Genomic DNA, 27,472 nt, shown 5'->3' with positions numbered 1-27,472 from the left:
AGGGAGGCATTGGGTCCCACTTTTAGTCTTTGCTATGACCCGACCGGGGAACCCCTGACCTCCCAGTTTCAGGGCGGACACCGACCACAAGGCCACTGTCTGGTCCAAGGCAGTTTGAATAATAAGTGGCAGGCTCTTCCAGCACAACGTCACCCTTGCTTCTCGGTCTGGTCCTCAGGAAGACCAGCAAACTGGTAGGGCTGACCATGTCGATACTTGCCGATGTCTGGACCAGGGGGGCAGTCAGACAGATATTTTGTGAAGCCACTGAGGAAATCGGGATTTCCTGAAAGTTCATATAATGGCCTGTTGTGGCGCTGTCATTGGGCCCAAAAAAAAACCATAGCCCCATAGAAGTCCATGTATTTGGGCCCAACTTCACCTAGACTGTATTACCTTAATAAACATGGTCATGAATACTTTCTGCTTCCAGTCACTAGTTTAAAGTCTCATTTCTAATGTCATAATATTCTTTTTGGAAAATGATGGTCCCATTTATTTAAAAAAAATGACCATAAAGTCACGTATGTTCTGAGGGGCGTGGCTACCGTTACAGTCTATGATCGGGATTCCCCACCCACTCGAGTAAAAAAAAAAAACTAAGAAGAAGGGACCTCGTTGTCTGGGCCAGCCAATGGCCAGCTGGGCCCAAACGGATCTAGAAAGATGGCGATTTACAATTCAAGGACTGACAGGCTTCATTTTACGTTCATGTTAGACCCGGGGAACGCCTTGTCCATATTTTTTACAGTCTATGGTCTGGACTAATCCTACAGTGTCCGTCAGTTAAATTTGGGAACGTGTGTAAGTTGACCTGATAGAGACCCGGGGTTCGGTACTAAAATACCTTCACACACACTTTCGAAAAATTACCCCAAACAGCGACAAATGGAGACAAAAACAGTTTCTACGGAACTATATTTACATAATACTCTTGTTTTACAGAGAACGATATCAAAAGTATAAAATACTTACAAAAATCCAATGCAATATATAAAAATAAGATCTATCTCCTCCACAACATTAGGAAAGGCATACATACAAAAAAATATATTTATATAAATTTACACAGATCCCCCTATAAGAACACACAAAAAAAGTCCCCAATCTTCGTGTTTGGCTGTATGCTCGAAGCTATGGCAACAGAATGATGGTTATGGCAGCAGAATGGCATAAATGGATTGCAAAAAGAATTAAACCAGCCCAAAACTGTCTTAGCAATAGCAGTTATGCATCATTACAATTTTTGTAAAAACAAATGCATACATTATTGATTAAACAAATTAAGGTACAGTAGACATGATTTCTCTTCACCAGATATAATCTGGTTATAATCTTCAGGAAGCCTAACAGGAGCAGAGTAATGTGAAACTACTCATCCTGTGTTTTGATATTGGGACACGATTTACTGCCGTGTGGTCTCAGCAATGGCCCATTGTGCATTATTAATTCAGCACAAAACAAATGCATACATTATTGTATGAACAAATTAAAGCACAGTAGACAATTCCTCTCTTCACCAGAAAATAATCTGGTCATAATCTTTACCTTTAAACAATGAAAGCCAACAGGAACAGAGAGAGTACTGGCAGAATAACCAGTTACCGCATATTTGCAATGTTCCCTGTGTGGCAAGAAACCCATGATGAATTCTTATTATGCCTTGATTGATGATTTGTCACTGTGGTTTGAATTTTAAAAAAAAAGATATGCCAAAGATAACGCCACCCTAGTTTAACTGCTGGATGGACCCACACAACCATAACCGTTGACAAAAAAATAAAATAATAATTTAAAATCTGACATTATGCTGCCAGTGTTTTAAACTGTTTTACAGTGTCTATCATTAACATATGAACAGTAAACAGTGGCCATGTTCGTGGACAGGTTCCCTCTGTGTGTGTATGTGTGCGTGCATGTGCGTGTCACTGGCTTGTTGAGATGACAGTTTGTTTGGAGAGTGCTTACAATACCTTCATTGTGCTCCTACTGTATCACCACCCATTAGTAAAAGCAGCGGAATGCAGAGCCCTGCCACCTCGCTCAGACAACGCTGCTCACTTAGTCTTTTTTTTAACGCCAGACAAAGCAGGCTGGGGAAGGTAACCGTTTGGTTTTACATTAGCACCCCCCCGTCTATAGGTGGACCCGTCTGGGGGACTCAAGTAGTGTGTTATCCCTACAATAAGACAGAGAATAAGGTCTTGGGGAAATTGAGATATGAGACTTTAGAGTAATATTTTAGTGGATTAGATTGGGAGGGTTCTTAGTGTCTGCGTGCCTTTTCTCTTCCACCCCTCTCTTTAGGGCAGGGTATCAGGGGGGGGGACAATTTATAATTGACAGAAATGCCCAAAATGGATGTGTTCCTGATAGGGGGTGTAGGTTTGCGGTATCCAGCCCTGGGCAGGGTTGCAGAGCAGGAAACAGTGGTTTCGAACTGAGACACAGATTCAGTAGTAGTCTTAAGTCTAGCTTCTGTCTCATCATCACACAGGCTTTTATATATACTTCTATATAAAGCTCCAACAGTGACTGGACTGTCTTTGATTGGTGCCAGTGTGTCATCTCATCATGGCCCTCATTATTCCGTCATTGCATTGCAATGGATTGGGAATTGGTTTAGAGTATCTCATTATAAACTTTCATTTATACATTAGACGCTTCTCTAATGTTTCTACGTATGGTCATCTCTCTGCATTTTATAAACAATATTAACAGAGCTGAAACAGTGCCTGAAATCCAAGGCTGTTCTGGGCTAAGACAAAGCCCAAATCCAAGTTTTCAATATCACTGCTTTTATAATAAACCAGAGTGTGTGGACCACTTCCAACACCTCCAAATCTGAGACGCACCCTTTCCACTCATGCGTGCATTCCCAACCCAATAGGGTTTAAACAGAGCAGGTAACAGTTGCACACCCAGTTGAGACTGTTCAGTGGTGGCTGGCTAGCAGCTCATCCAGATCGTCCATCCATTCCTGAGTGCTCTGGCCCTTTAGTAAAGAGTCCAGGTCGCTCTCTCCGGGGAAGTTAGCCAGAGCGCCAGCCCCCGGTGACGGGTTGTAGCCGAACGATAACTGCTGCTGCGGCTGACTGGCAGTCCGACTGAGCTGGTAACCTTGGTTACACTGTAGCCCCTGGCGACTGTTGCCCTGCAGCTGTCCAAATGTCCCGAGGTCAGGTAGAACGGCCTGGTTCTGGTTCTGGGCGGCTTGCTGCGGCTGAGCCTGTTGCTGCTGGTTGGGCAACGGCTGGCCCAGGGACTGTGGGTTGGGTGGCGCCCTCTGCTGGGCGGCAGCCATGTTGGCTTGCATCATCTGCTGGTTCATGGCGGCCATGGGACGGAGGTTGGGGTTGGCACCAAAGGGGGCACCGCCGCCCGACGGAAGCTTGGGCATGCGGGTCTGCGACTGTTGCTGCATGTGGAAGGCATTGGGGTTGGCGAAGGCGTTAGGGGGCATGCCTCCATTACTGGAGGGGGGCTGGGCACCATGGGGCTGGGCACCATGGGGCTGGGCACCATGGGCCTGCTGGATGCCTTGATGCTGCTGCTGCCAGGCTTGGCTCTGGGGGTTCTGCATGCTACCAGACATTGCACTAGACATGGAGTTGGGCATGTTGGCTCCTATAGAGTTTGGCATGGAGCCAGGGAGCCGAGCGGCTGCGGCAAGCTGCTGTTGCTTCAAGAGAGCAGCATTGGGTTGATTTTTGAGGTGCTGCTGCTGCTGAGCCAGCAGGTTCTGTCTGTAGCTGGCACTCATGGGGCCCACGGGCTGCCTCTGCATGCCACCCTGCTGGGAGGGATGCGAGGGGTGGTTTGGGTGAGAGGGGTGCATGTTCATGTTGCTGTAGAGGACCTGCTGAACGTCCATACCGCCACCACCTCCGCAGGGTGGAAGGCTCATATCGGATTGGCTGGCGGCTGGAGGCGGGGCAACGCCGCTCGCCGGCCCCGCACTCTGGCCCATGTTCATTCCCATCATGCCCTGGTTCTGAGGGAACATACGCTGGCCTCCAGGTGCGGAGCCTCCCATGGAGCCGACGTTACCCATTGCTTGAGAAGAGCCTGGTAAAGAGAAGAGACGGTTAAGACAAGTTGATATGCTACAAGACCATTACATATTGACTGGCTCAGAGTGACCGGAAGTTCCTTGAGGTTCCCAGTTCGATCCCAGGCTCCCCCAGAGTTAGTGTCCTTGAGCAAGACTCTGAACACCTAATTGCTCCCGATGTGCAGGTTGGTGCCTTGCATGGTTTCCTCCGCCATCGGTGTATGTGAGTGAATGGATGAATGTAATACACAATCTATGTAAAGCGCTTTTGGATAAAAAGTGCTATATAAATTTACCAGAAGAAATGCACTGGAAACATAAAAATAGTTGACAAAGAAACTAGATGACACATGGGGTAAGGTTTTGGCCTGTACTAGTCAGAACCTACAACCTGAAATATGCGCGCAGGTACATTTCTCTCCAAAAGGGGTGACTAGCCACGTCTAAAATGCTCTGTGCAATGGTCTTACGTAAAATGAAAATCAACACAGCTTTCCTATGGTGCAGAGAGAGAGGCCTCAAGCACAAATTAACAGGTTCACTGAAACCAGAGGCCCCTTATGACATTAGCACTAATTTGCCATTCAAATGAGTGGTAAGCAAAATGTACAGTGGTGTAGCAACGCTATATTTATTCAGACCAACAATGAAACGGTTGTCCTGAGCATCACAAGAACAACATGGTGGAATAACAGATATACAAGTTCACAACACATTGTGAGCTTGTAGATCTGCCATTTCAACTATTCCGTCAGTTATTACAGTATTACATAACGTGTTATGTGCCTTGCATACATAATATTTGTTTATCCAAGTTATTGGTCATATCTACCCAGTGCGATTTTTGTTTACGAAGCCTAAAAGCCAAACAGAAATGAAATACTGATCTATGTTTGTTATGTATTCTTAATTTTACGTTATCCCATTTAGACCTGACGACGATTCTACAAATGTCTTCTAAATCATGACAGTTTTCTGAAAAACCTATGTTTCTATGTCCACAACTATTATATGTATTTGGCCTCCGACCCCAATCTGAAAATATATTGTTCCAGGGACCCCGCAGAAGCAAAGATTTGAGTTAAAAAATGTTCGCTCTGAAAGAATATATATTAGACTCAATGGACCCAATCTCTTGGCCTCTCTTTCTGTCCCTCTGCCTGTCCTGAAATACAACCGGAAATGCTTTAAGGTGTGGCTGAAGGTCAAACCATTTAGAACAGAGCCCGTCTGTCTACATATATGTCTGTCTCCTCAACAGCAATCACACATGCCTGGTGAAGTGAAAGTCATGAGAACTGTGAAAGCTGGACAGACAAAGATATTTAGCAGCACCATAGTGAAAGTTACACTATAGACACAGAATATAATCTATTCAATAGACCAGTGGGGTCCGGGGACCCCCAGGGGTCCTTGAGGGAGTTCCAGGGGGTCCCCAGCTAAATTATGGACCCTAAACCAAATGGACCCTTATGGGTCTGTAACTCTGAGAGTGTTACAAATGGAACCAAACAGACCCTAACGGGTCCATTTGGTTCCATTTGTACACTCAGAGTTAAATTAATATTGATTTAACAATATAAATTGGGGTGCCAGAGATAAAAATGCCTTAAACATAGGGGTCCGTCGCCTAATGCATGTCCAAACTGCTAAAAATCTTCTCTTATGGGGGGTCCCTGGCATATCTTTTCAAATGGGGGTCCGCGGGCTAATTAGTGTCAATTTGGGGGTCCTTGGGAACCACTGCAATGGACAATACACTTACCGGTGAACTGGTTGACCTGTTGCTGTTGGAATGGGTTCTGGTTGGCTGCCTGGCCCGCTTGGTCCTGGTACTGTGGAGGCGGTCGGGTCAGATGTCGCTGGAGCTGCTGCTCTTGTTGCTGTCGCTGCTTCTCCTGGAGAAAGAGATGGACACACAAAACGCACACATTTATTTGTACAGAAAACTGACTAGAAAACTTTACTAGAAAGCCTGCAGCTTAAAAAGAAGAAAAAATACAATACAAATATGTGAAACTTGGTCCTATGCACAAGTGGCTCCCTCTAGTGTCAAAAGTGAATAAGTGGAAATGGAAAGGGGAGGAACAGGCAGAAGAATGAATGAATCAAGCCATATGCAAAATAGTGCAGACTCAGGGAACATGCAGGTCCAGACAGGCACATACAACTGAAGTCATACTATGAGAACTCAGTTAAGTCCTTGCAGTCACGCGTGAGTGTAATGTAGTAATGTGTAGACGCACACTACAACCATGGTTTATATACTGTAGGTCAGCCAGTGGTTCTCAAAGTGAGATCTGAGAACATTCAGGGGTATGACTATTCACTTTCACTCTCCACTGTTATCTGCCAGAATGTGAACCCGGACATTTTGAGTACCCTTAAGTCTTATGTTAGAAATCTTGAGGATTGGTCCCCACCCCAGCATTTAGAAACCTGCCCGGATGTTAACTTGCATAGTTTGGGCAATTTTCATAATTAGCATAATAAGGGGGTTCCATTAACAACCTATATAAAAAGGCAACATTTCCAAAATGTCTTCATGCTTTAAGTAGCACATGACGTGACGGGTCAAACTAGGGGTTTTTCATGATTCTGAATCCATTGCAAGCATTAGTGTTGCACGAAGAACACTCCTTCGGCTAAATTCGGCCATAGGAACTTGCACAAATGTACTGACCTCGTCACATCACGTGTTTTTAGTGCAAAACTAATGCTTGGAATTAATTCAGAATCATGAAAACCCCCTATATATATTCTTACAAAATTCGGTCGGCTCTGTACTTGGTCTGCTCTCGTTTCCCCTTCGATACCAAATGTGCTGAAAATAGCTGATCCATCTACACTACAGGCTCACGTGTTGCATTGCGATGGGAGCTTGTTGTAGTAGATGGGATTGTAGTCGCCATTTACTGCAAATGATATCCCCGATCAGAATAGCGATCGGATGCAATGCTAGGGTGTACAAGTGAAAATGTATGGAGTGGTTGTTGCGCCGTACCTGTTCCGCCATCATCTGCTGCTGCCTCTGTCCCATTAGGTACTGCTTCTGCTGTTCCAACAACTGCATCTGTTGCTGCTGATGTTGCTGCTGCTGCTGCTGTTGATGTTGTTGCTGCTTAAGCGCCGCCGCCAGGTAGGCTGCGTTGCCGTGGTTACTCGCCATGGCGTTGCCCCCTGGCTGGTTGTTGGCCATGGGGTTTGCCGAGCCTGGCCCGTGGGGTCCGGTGGGGTACGTGCTCTGGTCCTGCTTACAGACAAGACGACAGAAGAATAGATTAATCAATATATTCCTGTAATACTGTTGTTGTTCAGTCCATGGGCCATCATCTAATAATTGATCAATATTGTGTACATGCAGAGTTATTAGAATTAACCAGATCACGTGAGCGAAGCAGAGCAGGGAGTAAAAGTGCAGGCAGATTTAGAGTTTTTGACTGGAAAGGGTTTAAAAATAAAAATAAATGAAGAAAAAGGTCAGAACGCACGTCGGAACGATTCCGAAGACCGTCGTCCAAGCCACTCTGGTACTGCTCCTACCACGTGTTTGAGCATGCCAGTCTAATGGACCGTCGTCCAAGCCACTCTGGTACTGCTCCTACCACGTGTTTGAGCATGCCAGTCTAATGGTCATACAATACAGTTGATTTCTTTTCTTTTTTTTTAAACAAGATTTCTAGATTTTTATTATCGGGAGAACGATGGCTTCCATTATACTATAGCATGGTAACTTTTCAGGAATAGTTAATAGTTTATATTAGCTGGGATTCCCCATCCATGATGTCACTGGTAGATGGCTTTCTGAACTGCCCACAGCCCTCCTATGACACACAGACCGAGTAGGAAAATAACTGGTTATATATTTATCATGAACATTAGTGAGGATTATATTATATGAGGACAGCTTGAAAAGTGGTCCTTTAAGCATACAATATGCAGTTTATCTTTAGGGCAGAATTAATAGATCCAAGACTTCAACAGAGATGACACCATTTGAGAGAGAGAGAGAGAGAGATAGAAAAGAAGGCAGCGCGACACACCTCTTGCTTGGTCTCTTCTGTGGTAATCAAATCCCCCACAGATACAATGTCACAGAAAAAGGTAAATTACCACAAACACTCATCAGTTGTCATTCATTCATAAGATGGGGTCTAATAATGGATCTCTGTTATCATACGGATGTCATATTAATGACACCAGGGTGGAATTCCTTTTGGCCAGGGGCAGCGGAGGCTCAGGGGTAGAGAGGCCGGATGGTAACTGCAAGAGTTAACCCAGAGTTAGTGTCGAGGTGTCCTTGAGCAAGACACTGAACCCCTAATTGCTCCTGATGTGCTGGTTGGTGCCCTGCATGGTTTCCGTCGCCATTAGCGTATGAATGTGTGTGAATGGGTGAATGTAATGCACAATGTATTGTAAAGCGCCTTGGATAAAGGCGCTATATGAATGCACCATTTACCAGACAAATCGGTTAATCGGCGGGAATTAATTGACAAAATGTGAAAGATAGATATTCACAAAAAACAAAACAAAACAAAAGATATATATAGATATATATTCTCACAATATTGCACATTCACTCCCGGCCAAGGATCAGATTATTGCAGTGCATAGCACATACAGCTGCTATTCCACAATGGATTTCGATTAGCCTAGATTCTGTTATATCAATTCAGATCTCTGAACAAATTGCACGCATAGGTTCATTTAGGGTTCGGGTCCAACAAAATGTCCAAAGCAATCAGACTTCACGGGTCCATTACCATTTTGGTCCATCATTTTAGACAAATGAAGAGATCCACTCACTTTACTTGTCCTACTGACAGCGTGCGCATCAGTCTAGTGGTTTATGCGATTACTATTAGCCACAGACACACTTGGACGGCATGCCCCCTGGGAGCTAGCACAACTATGAACCACACTGTCATTTATACGGCTCCCCTAACGTCCTATAGCTAGGCTTAGGGGAAAAGCTTATGGCTACAGTAGAGCTGCTGCTGCTGCTGCTCTCGTTACGACGTCTTTCAGAAACCTTTACTCAACACATGCACTATTCACCGATCATCTGGAGCACAGCATGCCAGCCGGGGCCTGCTAAAAAAAAACGCTGCACCGTGGAAAAGATCCGGAAAGTTGGCTAGAGTTGACAAGGCTGGCCTGAAGGAGCACTGCACGGCTGCCATCCACACGCCACAGGACAAGAGTTGAGTCAGGGAGAGGTAGGGAGGGAGGGGAGAGCAGAGGAGGACAGTGGGGGATAGAGAACGACACAGGGGGTGGGGTGAACACGATAGAGAGAGAGAGACACACAGACAAGGGATGAGAGGATAGACAACGATGTAGAGGGAGGAGAGAGAGATAGAGAGTGAAAGGAGAGGGAGAAAGAGAGGTAGGGGAGTAAGGAGGGAGAAAGTAAAGAGAAACTAAAAGTTTCACCACTCGCGCAAGGAAAATTTAAATGGGTTCAAAGCCAGAGCAGCTATATTTAAATAAAGAACAGGAGGGGGGGGGGGGGTAGTCTGCACCGAAAATACACTGACCAGGACAGCTGAGAGGTGGGGGGAGGTCAGAGGCAGAGGAAGGAGAGGGACAGAAAGAGATGGACAGGGAAAAAGTTGAGACGGACATAGTGAGAGAGCAAGAAAGCTATTAAAGGGGAGGGAGACAGAGGGAGGACAGGCAGAGAGATATGGGGAAAGAGAAGGAGAGAGAAGAGAGAGGGGAAAGACATGGTTGAATGAAAGGCTGCTTTGTCACTTTCCCCCACACATACAACCCCCAACCCCCCGTGTTAGCCTGCACGCCAACTCCTTAGCAACCAGCTGCTTGACCTAGACACACACACACACACACACACACACACACAGAGTTCCCTCAAAGCATGGGGCCCGTGCCAGACATGTAGGACGAAAGAAAAAAAAAAGCTTTAAAAAGACAGTCAACTGGCACACAAAAAACACAAAAGGCCTCCATAAAGCAGCGCCTATCCCCCTCACAGTCACGTAATTCCCCAGAATTTAATAACTAATTGCAAGATGGGGATCCAGAATCAAGCCATGTTTTTAAGCCAAACACCATATCTATCCGTTGGTTGATGGGCGGTTGCTTTGGACACAACGATAAATGGTTCACATTAGACAAATCGACATGACTTTTTGTCAGAGAGCACTTCGGATGTATGGACTTCCGTCTGGTGCTCTTAGAAGGGTGTCTAACTAACTAAGCAGCTAGGACTCTTAAAGGGATGACTAATTTCAGGTCCCCCTCATGACTTTGTGAGAAAAGAAATCCACACACCAGAATGCTGCTCCCTTATTTATTTATTATAATTGTTTTAATGGGTAAAGTCTCAAGCCGGGAGATCCGGGAATCTCGAAACAGACAGGATGTGCATGCCTTTAGTTTAGTCACTTTGTGACACCCATTTAATTGACTTCACCGCGATTTAACCGCAAGGTCCCTCGTTTTGGTAGCGAATCAATGTGAAGCACGCCGGAATAGGAAGTGGAGCAGTGTCAGTAACTCTCAGGCTTAATATGCTTCAGGTATCTCCCAAAATGACTGGCATTCATGTTGGGTGGACCTTGATTTGTCTGAATATATGTATGGCTATTATATGTATACAGGCTAAGGCATATATAATAAACATGTGATATGTATACAGGCTAAGGCATATATAATAAACACGTGATGTCCTATTATGTTGAGCATTAACCCATTCTGACCTGAGATCAGATTCATACGAGGTTTCCACTGGGACACACACTGGTCTGATGAACCCATTCTGACCTGAGATCAGATTCTAAAAATGTCAGTCGTTCTTCGAATTTTTCAAAAATAGCAGACCTACAAGCTCGTATCGCGCCACTCGGTGGCGCGATATGAGCTTGTAGATCTGCTATTTTTCAATAGCTAAAGCACAACATGATGCTAACACCAAAATGGGTTCCCGGTCAGAATGGGTTAAAAGAAAAGAAGAAAAAACTACTTATTTTTAAGGATTCTCGCCAACACTAGCCTTTCAATCTTAAAAGTACAAAAATAAATCCACTCTTTCGAACTGGATATGCCAGCAGAACGACTATGGCTCATTTTTAACAAGCCCTTATTGTTCACTATTGTAGCACGGTCACCATACTCCATCATACACCAACAGTACACTGGAGGAACTGTGTTTTTGTGTGCATGTGTGTGTGTGCGCGTGTGTGTGTGGACACAAAATGGCCATGGAATGTGCTGCAGGCCTAGTTATGAAAGCCGGGTTGTTTGCTGATGCCAGTGAAACTCCTTGGCTGGTCCTTAAATGTTTTATCCAGTGCCATGTTTTAGACTGACAGATTAGCCATACCCCCTAGGCTAGGGTACGGCAGGTCCCAACTAAGTACATGTTCGTAACCCCCCCCCCCCGGCATATACCCACATATATGAAAGCGGCGACCGTCAATTTACCTTTTATCATTGCTTCGGTTGCTATTCAACACCTCCGTCCCCACCAGCTATGGGATTTTTACATCCAGGCTCCATTTATCTCCATTAAAAGCAGGATTTTTAAAGCCCCGTATCTCTAAAGCGAGCACTGTCCATGGCGAGCCGTCGCACATCCGATGATCGGATTTAATTTGTGACTTTGTCTCTCAATGCGCCGCACATGTAACCGTTTCTGACGAGAGGTAAAGGCTATACGCTAATGCTAATGATCACTCCTCACAACAACAGCCCCCTCCTCTCCGATAAGCCGGAAATTAAACGGAGGCTCGTTACAATGGGAGTCAATGCCACCTAGCGGTTAAGACAATTTTTAACCTCCACACTTACATTCGCAGCACTCATATTTAGCCGACAGTAAATCAAGACTAAGTGCAACTTAGGAGTACATAAACCTAAAGCTCAGTGTATACTCCGTACGGATGTGCAATTTTCCCTCACAGTTGTGTTACAGCAAAGTGCCAGGCATGTGCCAGGCAAAACTAAAAAGCTTTACAAAGAATGTACTGTTACACAAAAACTCCGATGGGGTTTAGAGAGTAATTTAGACATCAGGCTCTTACCTGTGCATGGGGTGGTAGGTGGGGTCTGAAGGGCATGCCAGCCGCCTTCTGCTTCATCTGCTGCTGCTGTCTGAGCAGCGACAGGAGTGCTGCCTTGGGCTGGTTCTGTGCATTGGGGGGGCCACGGGGCGGTCCAGGACCCGAGGCCCCCGCCTCAAAGTGGGACAGTGGCTTGGTATTGCTGTAGTTGAGCATAGAGGAAGGAGGCTGGCCTCCGGTCGGCGCTGGGTGGCTGAGAGGGGCCCCTGAACCCGGGTGGCCGAGCATGTTGGGGTGGCCCCCAGGCCCTGGCATATAACCGCCAGCACCAGCCTTGGGCGAGACCTTGTTCGCCTGGCCAGGCATCAGGAGTTGCTTGGGGGCATTTGGGTTGAAGTCCTGTGGAAATAGGGATGGACTACTTGGCTTCTCCATCCCAAAGTTCCCCCCAAGTGGACTCTGGGAGGGGTTGACAGTCTGAGGCCAAGATGGCGGATGGGGGTGCGATCCCTGGGGGTGGAACTTTGCCGCTTGTTGCTGCTGCTGCTGCTGCTGCTTTTGGACCTGATGCTGTTTCTGCTGATGCTGGAGCTGGTTGTGCATCTGCTGGGCTCTCTGCTGCGCCGCAAGCTGCTGAAGCTGCTGCGCTGGGGACAGGTCTTTGGACACCTGGGGTCCCGAGGGTAGTTGGAGGTGGTTTGGAGGCTGGTGCTGCCTAGAGGGAGGTGCCTGCTGGGGCTTCTGTGGTTGAGACATGGCTGGGGACGAGGCACTGGAGTTGGTGACGGGAGAGTTGGTAGGGATTGTTGGCGGGCCGGACGAGGTGGGTCGGATCTGCGGAGACCCAGTGCGGTCCTGTTCAAAGGCCGAGGCTGGGGAGTATTCCACCTTGACGCTAACTAGATCTGGTGGCATGAGGCTCTGGGACGGTTGGCCGGACGACACCTGGCTCCCTCCTACCGCACCTGCTCCCACACCTCCTCCAGAGGCGCCAGGCGGCCCAGCACCCACTCCGCTGCCCGGGGGCGACGCTAGGTCTGGTGGGTCCTTGCGGTCCTCAAAGCCGTCGTTGAGGATGTCCTGGATGTCCTCGTAGGCCACCGAGCGGTTCAGCTCCTCCATCAGCTCCGTCCACTCCTGCTCGTTCAAGTTGAGATCAGGGAACAGGCTGTTGGCGGCCCCTCCTCCCGACGGAAGCATGCACGGTAGGATGTCGTCTGGCTCCTGCTTCATCTCCTTCAGCCTGAACTCCTGCTCTGCACTGCATATGTCCCCGGAGTCTCCTCCCCGGCCATGGTTCCCATTGGACACCATCGTGTCCCTGATGCCACCGCCACTGCAAATGCCATGCTTGGTGTCCATGGGAGAGTGTGGCGGGAGGCCACCGTTTGCTGTGCCATTGTCCAGACAGGTCTTTTTAGAGGGAGGGTAGCCGTCACTGAAGCCATTGACCTGGTCTCTGCTCAGCGGGGAACTTGCACTCTCCAACTTCCTTTTTACAGTTTCCTGGAGCTGGAAGGACAAGACAAGCCAGTCGTTAGAAATAGTCATTTTATTTTGCTCACCTGCATGTTTTTCTCAATGGTAAATGGAAATAATGGAGAAAACACATCAGATGAATTACATACACATCTTCAAATTGGGGTAAAAATACACAGCTATAATAAAATAAAACTAAAAGGGCACTACTCATCTCAGATACATGGGCAAGCCATTATACCTCTAGCATGTAACATTTGGCCATTTGTTGGCAGAGGGAAAGCTATGAGCTTCAACTGTCACATGTTTTATCAAGTGATTAATTGGGAACAGAAACTTGAGAGGGGAAACTAGTAGCCCGATATGCTGCCCCTTGTCATCACAGTGTTGGAGACATGCCCACAGCTTTACAGGTATGTTAGGGTCATCACAGGAGGGGGAGAAAGCACGGTGGCCTTGTGGACGTGGACCCAGTCAGACACTGTGACACCCACTTCTGTCCATGAGAGACACATACATTTGTCACGACTGAAGTGTCCCTAGCAGGCCCAGCCGGTCACTTTTATGATTTGCTGAAAGAGATAAGAGTATAAGCTAAAAGCACACAGAGTCCCAGGATACTAACACCTTTAGGGCATTTGTACCACTGCCTAAAACATCCATTTGTTTGAGGCAGGGTTACACAGACAAAGAGCTTCCTGAGACAAGTTGAGATCCTCAGGCTAGATCCCAGACTCAAGGATGGGGGGGGGGGGATAGAATCTTGTGATGTCAGCAGATCATCCAGGCCTACCAACTCCAACAGCTAGCTAGCCATCGGACGACGCCTTTTATCAGATCAGCTGTAGTTACTTGGGGTGACCCAAGAACCTCACCCACTGCACCTGATCTCTCTTTTGGACCCAACACTGAAGCAGAACTTCTAATGAGCTCAAGTTGTTTGGCCTCAGCCATGTCAGATCGAATTCTCAGAGTAGGGAACCTAACTGGCCTCACTTCCCCGACTTATATTCCTCTGGGTAGGAGTCTGTGGTCCCCTGTGTGGGACTCTTTGCTCCGATGCACTGAAGCGATCCATGTGTGGACCGTTTGATTGTGCTTGCCTGGTATGCGTGTACCGGTATCTTCACAGAACAATGACACCACCGTACATGTGCACTGAGCGCAGTTTGTTTGATCTGCAGTTTGTGTGTGTGAGAGAGAGAGAGAGAGAGAGAGAGAGAGAGAGAGAGACTGACTTGGTTGCAGGCTGTACTTTCAGCTAGCTCAGATCAAGAGGAGAAAAATAAACTAGAAAAAGTGCTCCTCGGAGAACAGGTCTCCACCAGGTCAGGAAAGTTTGTTGTGGGCGTGCATCGTTTGGTATTGAGTGATAGAAGTAGAAGTAGCAGTTAATAAGCCAATAGACAAAGACTTGCAGTAGCTGGAACGTGTAGTGTGTTAATTATAATAGGAGTGTTAATTATAACAGGATCACAAAGAAAAATAAAATGTTTCACAGAATTTCACCTCCTGGTGGCACAAAAGGCAGATTTGAAAAACGCAGACCAGACGTTTTTCCTTGGCCTCTATAGGGAGTGTGCATACAACGTTTTATGCAGATCGGTGCAGTTATAGGTAAAGGCTGTTATAGCGCCACCATGAGGCTGATTTGAAGAAATGGCAAGTGGCATTTCTTCTTCTTCAGCCTATGCATGCACAGTTGCACCGCAATCGGTGGAACTGTTATATAGGTATAGGCAGTTATAGGTAAAAAAAACACCAATTGGCCAGTTATAGCGCCACCATGAGGCTGATTTGAACAGTTTCAAGTGGCATTTCTTCCTCTGCCTAGTGGGAGTGTGCATACAAACTTTCGTGGAAATCACATGCCGTTTTCATGATTTGAGGCATTTTGTTCAAAACGGAGCTGAAAGACCAGTTTCGTTTAATGGCTATACTGCTTAAGTATAGAGACTGTACTGATTTGTGTGATGTTTGGACAAAATCTGTATGTCGGTACACCTAAGGTGTACTGTCAAAAAAAATTGTTTTGCAAAGATCTGTCTCTTGGTGGCGCTATAACAGGCCCACGTGAGAGTGCAAAACATACTCTCTCTGTCTCTCATCATGCCTTCGGCCTGGTGGAGACAACAAAGACAGACGACGAACATAGAGGAAAGAAAGAGCAGCAGCCACACCGTCTCTTTACTGGGTCCCTGTATCTAACCTCTGCTCTCCTCCTCGGGAAAAGAAAACTCTGTTGACTCACTCCACACAACCTGAAAAACTGGTCTGAAATCCTCCAACAACCAACACCCCCCCCCCTCCCCCCTCCCCCCACTTCCAACCACCAGTGCTCCTCCTGACTACCACAGACTCTGGGCCACATGAATCTAATTACCATGTGTATAGTTCGAAGGGGGAGCGGTGGAGCACCCCACAACAAAAGACCAAGCACCAGGGCCGTGGATGGGGAGGGGGAGCAGGGAGCGTGCCGAATTCCTTCCCGAGACCCAAAGGAGGGGAGATGCAAAAAAAGTCAGCTCCTCTTTGAAGCTGCTTTAAACGTCGGACGGGTTGGGACAGCCTTGGGAAGATGAACGCACAGCCTCAGCGGGCCACTGCAGAATGTACCGATTAAATGGCATGGGGCCGGTTGGGCTCGGACCTCAGCGGGTCACTGCAGAATGTACCGATTAGATGGCATGGGGCCGGTTGGGCTCGGCACTGACAACGTCCCACAACACTGGGACTGATAATGCCTTAGTGGCTGATTCCCATGTTTCAACTTTCAACCTGTCGTTATAACTAAGACAAGGGAGGGAACACACACTAAAGGCTTGAACAGATCAAGGTTGTCAGGCAATCGGGTCATTAAGAAGCATCTGTACCCTATAACCGGCAGTATTTTGGGTAGTGTGTCCACAAATCAGGCATCAGTCGGGCCAGATCACATGATTCAGTATTTTGAATCGGCGGCAGAGATTGTTGTTGGGAAGGGAGAGCATTTCACTAAATTCACTCACATTTTCCTTTTTTGCAATGTTTTGAATACGTTGATCCGTGCCTACGCACCCGTCTCTGAGGTGTGCATAAGACTTTGTAAGACATATGTTTTCTCAACCCTCCCCCAGGGCGGCGCCATTGCACCCATGTGCTGCTGTTGAACTTTGCTTTCCTCATAGACTCTGGATTAGACCAGTAAAGCAACCTTTTGTGGACTATGTGGTTGAACTTGACACCCACCGGTACACTGCACCTTGATCTCATGTACAACGCACAGATACTCTTCTTGCTCCAATGTCTATGTCATGAACAGTGTACCAGCTGCTATGCTGCTGGTACACCATCACCTATTTCTACATCATGTACATTATGTTTCGGTGGAAATGCCATGTGTAAATATAACTTTCTCTCTCTTTCTGGAAACTCAGTCAAAACGATGGAGCTTACACAAAAACGAATTCCCCAGGTGTTTAACAGATTTACACCTGTGTAAACCTGTGACAATAAAGATGTAATGAAGACTTTTTATTTCACCAGTAGTGTGAACTTGCGGGTTAACACTAAGGAATAAAACAAGCAGCAGTCAACGCTCACATAAACAACAACAACAAGGCCATTTTCAGTATCATCTGTCACAATGTCACTAGAGGGTGAAACTTCATTTGGCAGGGATTTTGTTTGGGATTTTGTTTGTTTCCCTTCTTATCACATCAACATACAAAGTACCACCTTAGGGGAGGACGCTGGGTATGTTGACTAGAACCACCTTAGGGAGAGGACGCTGGGTATGTTGACTAGTGTAAACTATTTTGTTCACCTGCATCCTAACAAATGGGCTACAGCACACTGATGCAATCATTACATAATTGCCTCATCGTCATTTTATGAGCTGACCACAATGTGCAATCATTTTGCGGATATCCAGTATCCAGCAGTGATCGTTAACACACAAGCATCAATCAATTTTGCCCTATATTGGCTTATAACTGTGAGAGTGGATCAGGTGTCCTTATTTCATAAAGGCCCGAACAGATTCCTACAGCACAGATTTGGTCAAACAGGGTTTTGATGTTCCATGATAACGTTTGCCTTTAACTGCCTTCCAAAACTCTTAAAATAAAAACTCCTCTCTCTCATCACGCTGAAGAGTTTTGATTTATTTTCTCTGTTCCAACAATCGCTCTGCCTCCGCAAGCGGTCAGTTCTGTGTGTTCTCACTGCTCCCTGTACTAAGTAGTGTCTGCCTCTGATGCCATCGTTTATAAATTAATCAAAATATTCTCATACTAACAAAGGTTTGCCATGTTGTCACTTCAGCACCTCTACCTGAATGCCAGTGCGCATGCCCCTGTCTTACCAGCTTCCATATAGTGAAAGATAGTAGAGAGAGTACAAGCAATAAAGGCCTGATTAAACGAACACAGCTCCGTTTATACTACAATTTGGTCATTGCATTCAAGAGCACAGCAGACAGGCTTCACTCCAATGATCTGCTTAGATCTTATGCGATGGCAGCAGCAAGAGGACACTGTGAGAAGATATTTATGACTTTGTTTTCATATAACTTATCTTGCGTCCATTCCATTATACTCTGAAGACCTCCAATGTTTAGAAATGGCTTCAGCAAAGTATTTTTGTTATGCATTATTAAGGTCACTTCAATTTCAAGGCCTTCATTGTCACAATATAATACAGCAGTCAGCAACAGCTCTCATCCCCACACCAACGTGTCAAGACATCCTATACTCTCACAGGAGAGAGTGCAACGGTACCAACGGTATAATTTACATTGCCCCCCCGCTCGCCCTGCATGTACAGCTAAAGCCAGTCGATCAAACATCTCATCTTTTAATGCTAGTTTCTAGTTCAGCTCATTAAAGTCCACTTTCCCTGCATGTCGAATAGAAAGAAGTTACAGACACCATCAACTGGTCATCTTGGCTGTAGTAGAGCCTGGTAACAAGGGCTGGAAGAAGGGCTTGTCCTCTTATTTGATGTTTTTGTCGTTTGCATGTTTAAGATCTGTATTAGTGTTTATTATGCATTTAAAGTAATAATTCACTGTCAAAATGTTTATAACACAAATAAATGTGTATGTGTCTGACTGTCTGTATTCAAAATGTCAATTTGCCACTGTGTGATGTTGAACAATGTAAGCAATCCCGGCTGAGAAAACCCCTCTGCCCCTAGTGGCAGAGGGGAGGATGCATGTAGCTTTTCATTCCCGCACAACCATATCACATTCACTAGGACAGTGTACTATAGAACCAAGTACACCGACAGACTCTGCAACCTATTATAATAGAATTATAAACTATTATATATATATATATATATATTATATATTATTAACTAATAGAATTTAAAAATGCTCCCCTCAAGTATAACATTGCATTAAACCTAGACATCAATCCAAAACTAAAATATTTAAATCAGTGGTTTAGATTAAAGTAAAGTTTGCTGAAAAGTTGTATATGGGGCCCATTGTCAGGGAGAGGGAGCAAGAGCCTAGACTCAGATAAAGTGATGAGTCAGCTGTGTGTGTGGGCAGCTAGTCTCCAGGGGGTGGAGGTTTCTGCTAATACTCCTGAGTCATCCCTCAGGGCTACAGTCATATTGTCAACAGTGCCCAAACAGTGTGGGGTGTGTAAACAGTTCTATAAGCTAACCTGGATGAATACTATAGCACTATCGCAGGGTTTCTGAAACATTTGTAGCTTAAAATACAAACAGCCTGGTCCTGACTGAGACTCAAGCTCAATTAAAGTCCCCATGGACGATGACATGGCCAATATTGCATGGTTCCTGTAAACATAGCAAGCTAGGAAGGGACATGTCAGGGACATCAATTGGCATTTACCATACACGACAGTACAAGGTTATGATGAGTGACAGCCTAGTGTGAAGCGGTGTCAATGTTTGTGTCTGCTGTCGACGTGAAGAAACAAGACGGCATGAAATAGCATTTTGAAAACAAAAATGTAAACTAGGAGCTGCACATGAGGAATTAATACTGTGCAACTAAACTACATTACCCATTCATCAGCTGAAATTAAAAAAAAGGACGTTTACAAACAAGCTGCGAGAGACCCGGCCACAACGGGTTCTCCATTTCTTCTCCGCTGCCCGTGTCAACTCGTCAGCAGAGCAGACAGCTGCATGACAGAGGAGGAATAGCACAGGTCTGTGACCCGGTCCATGCTACAACACTAGGGAGAGATAGATTTGTTTATGTATGTCGTTTCGTTGTCCTGTCTGTCTGTGTACAACTGCTAGTTTACAACTACGCTACATTCAAACAGTTTGCATCCGTCCATTTCAAGTGGTGTACTGTTGAGTCCACGTACAGTGAGCCAGCCAACTGTCTACTGTGTCAAGCTCTTTTCCTGGACAGAAAACAGCTACTGTATCCGACCTGCTCAGCACGGAGCTTAGCTATATTTCATCTTAATATATATACAAGTATAAAACAAACTGCTTCACAAGAACAATGTTGGTGTAACTAAGATATGCATTGAGAAATACAGCACATTGTATATACAGCTAAAGAGTGAACCATGAAGTAAAGGTCTATTTCCTGGTTTGGGTACGGTGCGGGGGGATGGCGGTCCGGGAGAGAATGCCTTCTCTCTGGTAGATGGAGGAGGTTGATGTTTCCATAGATATAGGGCCCAATACCCCAAGGATATTTACAACCAGGTGTAAATGAAGTGACTAAAGGAGGGTGTATTTTCGGTACCCTCAATCTCACATGCCATTCAAACATGGCGTACCCGCCTTCCTCTGTGCGTATCGCGGCTGCAGCTCATTTCGCCTCTTTCCCAAGCGTTTCGTAGTGTCGCCTCGTGTAATAGAACATCCACGCCCATTTCACACCATATAAGGCAACAGGAAATATCTAACCTCAGGTGAAAAACGTTATATATCACAACCTGCAAAATGCACAGATCTCCAAGCTTACAGTTAACGGTGAATGCGGTGCTCTGTGATGCATCGCACCACCATGAACTTGAAGATCAGCTTATTTGGGCAAGTGAGTCTCTCGCAATGTCAACTGACTCAATGTTATAAGTTAAATGTTAAGTATAATCTCACTTATAATGCAACTCTAGTTAATTTATTTATTTAAGTTCAACCTCAAAACCAAGGATATACTTGGCAATTACATTATATTATAATAGCCCTTTCTATTGAACAATTGCTCAGTCACCTTTGCAGATGTAAAAAATATGATATATTCTTTCAAGCTGCATTGATTAATGAGGGGAAGTCCGTCTTTTGGATTACTATCATATCACTGTCGTCTGTCTGAATGCCTGGGGAACGGATTTGTTCGGCTATTTCAAATTTCAACCATACAGTATATAATATCCTTCCTTGTCAGATTTAAGTTGGCTACTACTAGTATGAATGCGTTCAACTTCATGTCGTCAATATTAAAATGATTTGCAGGACATTTGGACTGAGTTAGTTGCCACTTGGCATGATGGAAGTCCAAGAGGCGGAACCTGGCCGTTCGGTACCATAAAACACGGGCAGACGGAAGGATACAGTCTACCATTCATTGTTAAGGGAAGCCAGCAACATGACGATGCAAAGACATGTCGCTGCTCCAAATTATATTCCTATTCGTCTTTGCGTCTGCCCGTGTGAACGCAGCATTGGGTGTGAGGGGTTGGGGAAAGGATGGAAAGCACCATAATGGGAATGTTGCATTCACACGGGCAGATTAAAAGACGCAGTCCTCCATTCATTGTCAAAGGAAGCCAGCGACATGACGTTGCAAAGGCGCATCGATGCATGTAGCTGCTCCAAATCAACTCAACGCGTCTTTGCATCGTTTCAACTGCCTGTGTGAACGCACCATAACGTTATGAGCTGGACTATCGTCAGCTCCCATGCTAGCTACCCTCGTCAGACACCACCACAAAGATCGGGTGGAAGCTGGTGATATCACTTTGCTTGTCCCTGTGGATGGGAAATAAGATTTAAAAGGCTATCCGATCATGGAAGCGTGGATGAAAGCAGATGTGTGTCAGATCTGCGTGTGCAACCTGTCTGAGGAGTGGTTTATGTGCGTTCCTCCACTGCCTTGTTGGTGTTGCTGCTGTCGCATAGTTAAGAGCATCATAAGCGCCCCAATCGGGCCATAGAGTTTATATAAATGGGGGTGAGACATAAATATTTAAAAAAAAAAGCGCAATACAAAAATCTCACTGGACCCCAAAATAAACATTTTGACTGCTTCATCACATCCCTTCCCCCACCCCCTTTCCCTAAGCCTACGGGCAAAAGAGAAATACAATGACAGCTACCTAAAAAAATGATGTCATACTACCTTTAACCACTTAGACCCTCTATAATTAGTGAAACAGATCTGAGTTGGTTCTGTACGTCACACTGCTTGTTTTCCTTCTACACTAAATCACTTCGCCAGAAATAGCAGATCCAAAACACTTTTTACATCAAGGACCCCCAAATTGACAGAAATTGGTCCGCAGACCCCCATTTGAAGAGTTATGCCAGGGAGAAGATTTTTTAAGGCTCTAGCAGTGATTCTCAACCCGTTTAATTTCAACAACCATCAGTTTGATCGGGTCCATTTGGTTCCATTTGTACACTCTCAGAGTTACAGATCCATAAGAGTCCATTTGGTTCCTAATTATCATTTAGTTGGGGCCCCCATGGAAGTCTCTCAAGGACCCCTAGGGGTCCACGGACCCCACTTTGGGAACCACTGTGCTAGACTTCAAACAGAAGCTGTCTCGAGACAGAAATTCTGAAAAAGGAGGGAACAGGGTCCACCTGGTAGCCAACATTTCCACTCAGGTTTCTAATGTTTATTGTAATGGCTCTAAACTATATAGTAGCATAAAAAAAGAACTCAATGTTCATTACTCTGCACCTTTCTGTAGCTCCCTACGAGGAGCTACAGGCTACGAGGAGCATGATCAGCCAAGGCATAGCAGCACGAGAGGAAATTGCCCGTGAACACTCAATATGGGTTTAATTAACACTCCTAAATGATGGAATCTGAATGGCCTAAAGCACTGGTTCGGGACCCATTTGCGTGTCACAGAGCAATTTATATGGGTCACAACTCAAGTAAAAATACCACTTTCTATTTCTACATTTAAAAAATATTTCAAACCATTATTCTTTTTAATCAACATATATTTTATACATTTAAAAAAAAATCTATGTACGTCCATGAATAAAAAAATATATATAATAAGTAAATAATAGTGAATAGCCGATCTACAAGCTTGCAACGCCTCGTTATTATCACTAGTTTGGGTCCCAGGCAAACGTCTAATCTCTCTTTTGGGTCTTGACCTGAAAAGTTTGGGAACCACTGGCCTAGGGCATGCTGCATTAAAGATACGGTTTAGACCAGTTTTACTCATCATTTGAACAACGCAAAAGATGGAAAGCACAACATCAACCACGCGAACCTTAGTCGTACGTATTCTGTCCCTATTCTGTGGGGAACATTCGGCAGAAATAGCCTATCTACAAGCTCACAGATACCTGTCGAACTACTTCTTTAGAATGAGTGATGCCCACGGGTATAACAGCAGCAGAAGGAGCTCAACTGACCCCGTTCCTCCAAATTCAGCTCAAACTACTATGCTTTCACCAAAATGTGGAATGACCTACTAAAATACATTAAGGTTCTCGACTCCCTGTCCAGACTCAAAACTAGCCTAAAAGAATCCCTCTTTTCTCTGTGTAAGCTTTATTCCAATATCTATTGTATTGTTTCATGTATTACTGCCACTGGTGAATTGAGTACAGTGGAAACAAGTATTTTGTGTTATCATTTTAGCATGACAAACTTTTTAATAAAGTAATCAATCACAATGTGTTGTATTGTTGATAGATGTGCTAAGACATTTAAACAGGAGGGGGCCAGCCAGAAGGTCCCAGGTTAGATTCCGCCAAACTACCCTCTCTAGAGTAGCGTACTACTACCATCTCTAGTCTATAATCTTTATATTTTTAATCTTTATAATTGCTAATTATATGGGCTTCAGAGTCATTGCTAAAAACAACTGGAGTTACAGTGGAGATATTAGCTCCGACTCCAATCCACAGCTTCCATAACGCCGTGTCAACAGTTAATTAACACGTGACCACTGAGAATACGTCTGGCTGTAAAAAGGTGCTAACAACACCGAAGACTAATATGGTAAAGTTCTTGCCTTGATACAAGTGACAAAGTCACACATGAATAGGAAACAGAATCTCACCCTGCCTCCACCTTTCCCCATTACAAAATAACATGCTGATAACAGCTAAGGAATCCAGTATCCAGCTCATTTTCTCGTACTTCATATATATTTCAGACATTGCGCTGAACAAATTTCAAGTCAAATTCTATGCCAACATCTCTAGAGAGAGCCATGTGTTTTGATTTTGAAAGGGCAAAAGATGGAAGCTAAGCAGCATAGCAACCCCACACACTTCCAGATAACATAGCAAAGGACAACAACGAGATCATGTGACAGCAACCAGCCAGCATGGCCACAACTTTCCTTCTTCAAATCATTGCAGCTGCACACTTCTTTGAATACTGTGGTTTCACTCACACTGTCCGGAGACTGAAGCATAGACTAATCTGAACATGCTCCCTTCATTCTGCTCGTTGAAGAGAGACCACATCAATGGCACACATTTAGATGAAATCCCCCTTGGGCTGTCATGCTTAGTGTGATGTCTGTAGTGCTAAAGTATGTACACAGTGAAATTCTCAGTCTTGATTTATCCATTTGTAACACTGGAAGTCTACATTATGCAACACTCTTCTTTTCGTTTTCCCTTTCTTGAACACCAAAACGATGGAGCTGGTACATTATTGCTGGTTATTTTTGTAACCAGTAAAGCACATTGAAGTCTCTGTTACAAGTGTGAACTGGCCAAGATGCCAGGTTTACACCTGTAAACCTGTGATGAGAGTTGTGACAATAAAGCCAATTCTGATATCAAGTGTATAGACTCGCTCTCTCTCTCTTTGAGCTTAATGTTTAAAGTGTATGACCTACTGTGGGTTTAACACGCTCCTAGTACAGCTGTGGTCGCTGGTGGTCACTTACCGCAATCAGAGTGCTGTTCCTGCTCTGCTCCCCGGGCGCTCCACTGTCTCCTAGGTCCGTGTTGTTACCGCCGCCGGCCCCGGGGCCTCCTCCTCTCTGAACGCCGCCTGCCTGGTCTCCGCCGCCGCTCGGCTGCGGTTGCCGGTGCTTGTTGGACCTCTTGGCTTTGGTCTGCAAGCAGCGCTGGTGCAGTGCGAAGGTCTGCTGTCGCTCCAGGTCGAGCCGATCCAGCGCCGTGTTGTCGTAGCGCTTCTCGCAGCTGCTGTGGTGCCTCCGGAACAGTTCGATTCGCCGGCGGAGCCTCTCCATCACCGCGCTGTGTCGCGGTACAACAAAATCCGCCATCATCAATCAATTCTCCTTTTTTTCGTTCTTTTTTTGTCAATCCGGACTCAGGTTTCGTCCAGAAAAACGCTGAATTTGCTTCTATTCAGTAAAGGGCGTGTATACACCCCCCCTCCTGCCCCTTTACAAAGAATCCACTACTGGCTCCATAGAGTCAACCTTTGTCTTGCTAATGGCCTTTTAGTCACAGGAGCAGAAGATTTTTTAAACGGAAAGGGTTGTTTTCTCCAACAATTTCACTCAACCTCCAGTTTCGTCAATTAGAAATCAATTTAACGTTAGTGAACTGCATTTGCCCCCATTCTCTGCGTAACATTTCACCATCACTCGTTATCAAACTAGTAAAGGCAAGAGTCATCGTAAGGTCTTGTTTGGCAAGTAACACAACAAATAAAATAAAAAAGCCCAACAACAAAACAGACATTCGTCCTGTTTTGAATGCAAACAAGGCAACACTATGCCAGTGGACGTGTAGCAAATCTACATCTACATTTCCATCAATGAGCTTGTTGGGTTTAAACTCTCACATTCCTACACTCAACAAATCAAAGTTGGAGAGCCAAGCGTCGAAAACCCCCTATAACTCAAAGATAACTTTTGTTGTTTTTCCTTTTAGTTTCCTCGTAAAGCAAACTTCCCTCCTCCAGATGCCACGGGCGAACACATCGTGCTGATACACATCATGTAAATATATAGATCACATCGCTTTACTTGTTCCAAAGTTTATTTTGCTAAAGCATTAGCCGGATTAGCTTGCCTGCTGTGCGCTAGCCCGGAGAGAGCTAACTGTTAACTGCTCCTCTTGCCTTCTGCTCCTCACAAACTTGACAAGTGTACAAAAAATATATATAACCACAAAACCATCCGCTAAATAAAACAATTTCAACCTACGGTCAACATTTCAACATGCGACAAAGCTCAGTGCGAGCTCGGTTCGCCTATAAGACAAGCATTACGTTGCGAGTTCACTTACTTTAAAATCAGATGTTTCTTTTCTTACTGCATCTGTCTAGCAAACAGCTGATCCTCCTCTCCTCGGCGGAGCTAGCTTTAGGTTTCGGCTAAGCTAGCTCTGCTAACCCTGCTAATAAACAGGTACACTGCTGCTGCTGCTGCACTGAAGCTACGGATGTAGCATCACACGCTAGCTCTGGGCTAGCTAGCTAGCTTGACAGCATTTAAACAAAGCATGATGATGATGCTGCCTCACACACTTTGACCAAATTAGTTCTCGTCAAATAGTTATCTCCCCCTCTCTGTGTGAAAGCAACGGGCCGACCGACCGAGGTGTCCGTGTGGAGAGGCGTGGGCGTTTTTCCTTTGTTGGTAAAAAATGAAACCCAGTCCGAGACAAAAACAGCCGAGGCAACTCTGTCTGTCCCCTTTTCTGCTGTTTCTATTGTTTTCCAGTGGACAAGCAGGTCTTCATCGCCATTTTGGAGTACGTTTTTTTCCCTTTCTCATCACCAACGGGAATGGAAGATACCAAGGACCGGTGGCGACGTCATATACAAGCGGAAGTGTGTGTTTCCTGGGGGCGTTTAATATTTCGTTGTTTCACGAAATATAAAATTATTTACGAATAATAATTATTGGTTTTATTTTGCAATGAAGTTTAAAAACGACGCGTTTTTGCGTTTCACATTCAGATGCCCTGTTTTTTTTGTTTTTTTTCCACTGCCCTGGTGTGCCCATGACTCAGTCTAGTTGTGACATCACTGAAGAATCCTTGGAATTATTACTAGCGTCATGGCACTGTCCCACCTCATTAAAGAATGACAACATTATAAGCAGGCGTGTGACAACATAAACCACACCTACACTCGTTTTGAATAAACTATAACGACACTTTATACACACTCATTTGTTTGAATGAGTATGGGTTGTAGTTACATCTGAAACGGAGTACCTTTATTTATTTATTTATTTATTTGTAATTTTACTGAAATGTGTACATTTTTTTGAAACTCTATGGTCACTCACCTCGTCATCTCACCTTTTTTTCCTCTGACCCATTTACCCATCTGTAGTGTGCGTGTGTGTGTGTGTGTGTGTGTGTGTGTGCGCGCGCGCAACACGCACACACCCTAGATGGGGAGAAAATCAATTAACTCAATACACTTCTACCAAAGAAACTACCATCCATTTATTATATATTTTGAGGGACACCCTCAAAAAATATATAGGCCTATACTTTGCAGCCGATTAAATATAGGCTAATATTGTGTAAAGGAGTGTTAAACTAGTATGTAAATTACCCCTATTCCCACTCCTAATAATAAACATTCTCTCCTCTATTGCCTCCAGCCAAGGAGACCACATATCTGTGAATGGTGTGTTCTGGAGTCTCATCTGATTTCCCCCATTGAGTAGATTCCCTTCCCCACTGACTGTCATAATGTGTTAATTGTGTTGTGTGTGGGAACAGACTAGGACCTGTTTTAAAACAGTATTATTATACTTTCTTGTCTTTTACACGT

At 45.1% G+C, this 27,472-nt stretch overlaps 1 protein-coding gene across 3 annotated transcripts; it reads right to left on the bottom strand.

The window, feature by feature from the left end:
- Positions 1-901: 901 nt before the first annotated feature.
- Positions 902-26,442, bottom strand: maml1 (mastermind-like transcriptional coactivator 1). 3 transcript variants are annotated; one of them, XM_080774202.1, is made up of 6 exons: positions 25,966-26,442; positions 24,648-24,963; positions 12,106-13,596; positions 7,059-7,307; positions 5,820-5,952; positions 902-4,068 (listed from the first exon to the last, which is right to left on the bottom strand). In XM_080774202.1, exons 2-6 carry the CDS (start codon positions 24,954-24,956, stop codon positions 2,936-2,938), a joined length of 3,315 nt encoding a protein of 1,104 aa, XP_080630328.1. In that variant the 5' UTR covers positions 24,957-24,963; positions 25,966-26,442; the 3' UTR covers positions 902-2,935. The 3 variants fall into 3 exon arrangements, with proteins under 3 accessions (XP_080630328.1, XP_080630326.1, XP_080630327.1); XM_080774200.1 differs by having other exon boundaries at positions 24,648-26,442; XM_080774201.1 differs by having other exon boundaries at positions 7,059-7,304; positions 24,648-26,442.
- Positions 26,443-27,472: the final 1,030 nt, after the last annotated feature.

Source organism: Protomyctophum bolini (assembly GCF_963924005.1).
Source record: "Protomyctophum bolini genome assembly, chromosome: 10".
In the NCBI taxonomy this organism is placed as follows: domain Eukaryota; kingdom Metazoa; phylum Chordata; class Actinopteri; order Myctophiformes; family Myctophidae; genus Protomyctophum; species Protomyctophum bolini.
This window is presented reverse-complemented; position numbering and strand designations above follow the sequence as displayed.

Bases quoted from the DNA above. Each gene is read 5' to 3' on its own strand.
- maml1 (XM_080774200.1), bottom strand. From the start codon at position 24,995: ATGATGGCGGATTTTGTTGTACCGCGACACAGCGCGGTGATGGAGAGG. The intron at 7,308-12,105 runs GTAAGAGCCTGA...CTTGTCTGTAAG, and splicing joins ACCTACCACCCCATGCACAG to CAGGACCAGAGCACGTACCC. The intron at 4,069-5,819 runs GTAAGTGTATTG...TCTCTTTACCAG, and splicing joins ACAGGTCAACCAGTTCACCG to GCTCTTCTCAAGCAATGGGT.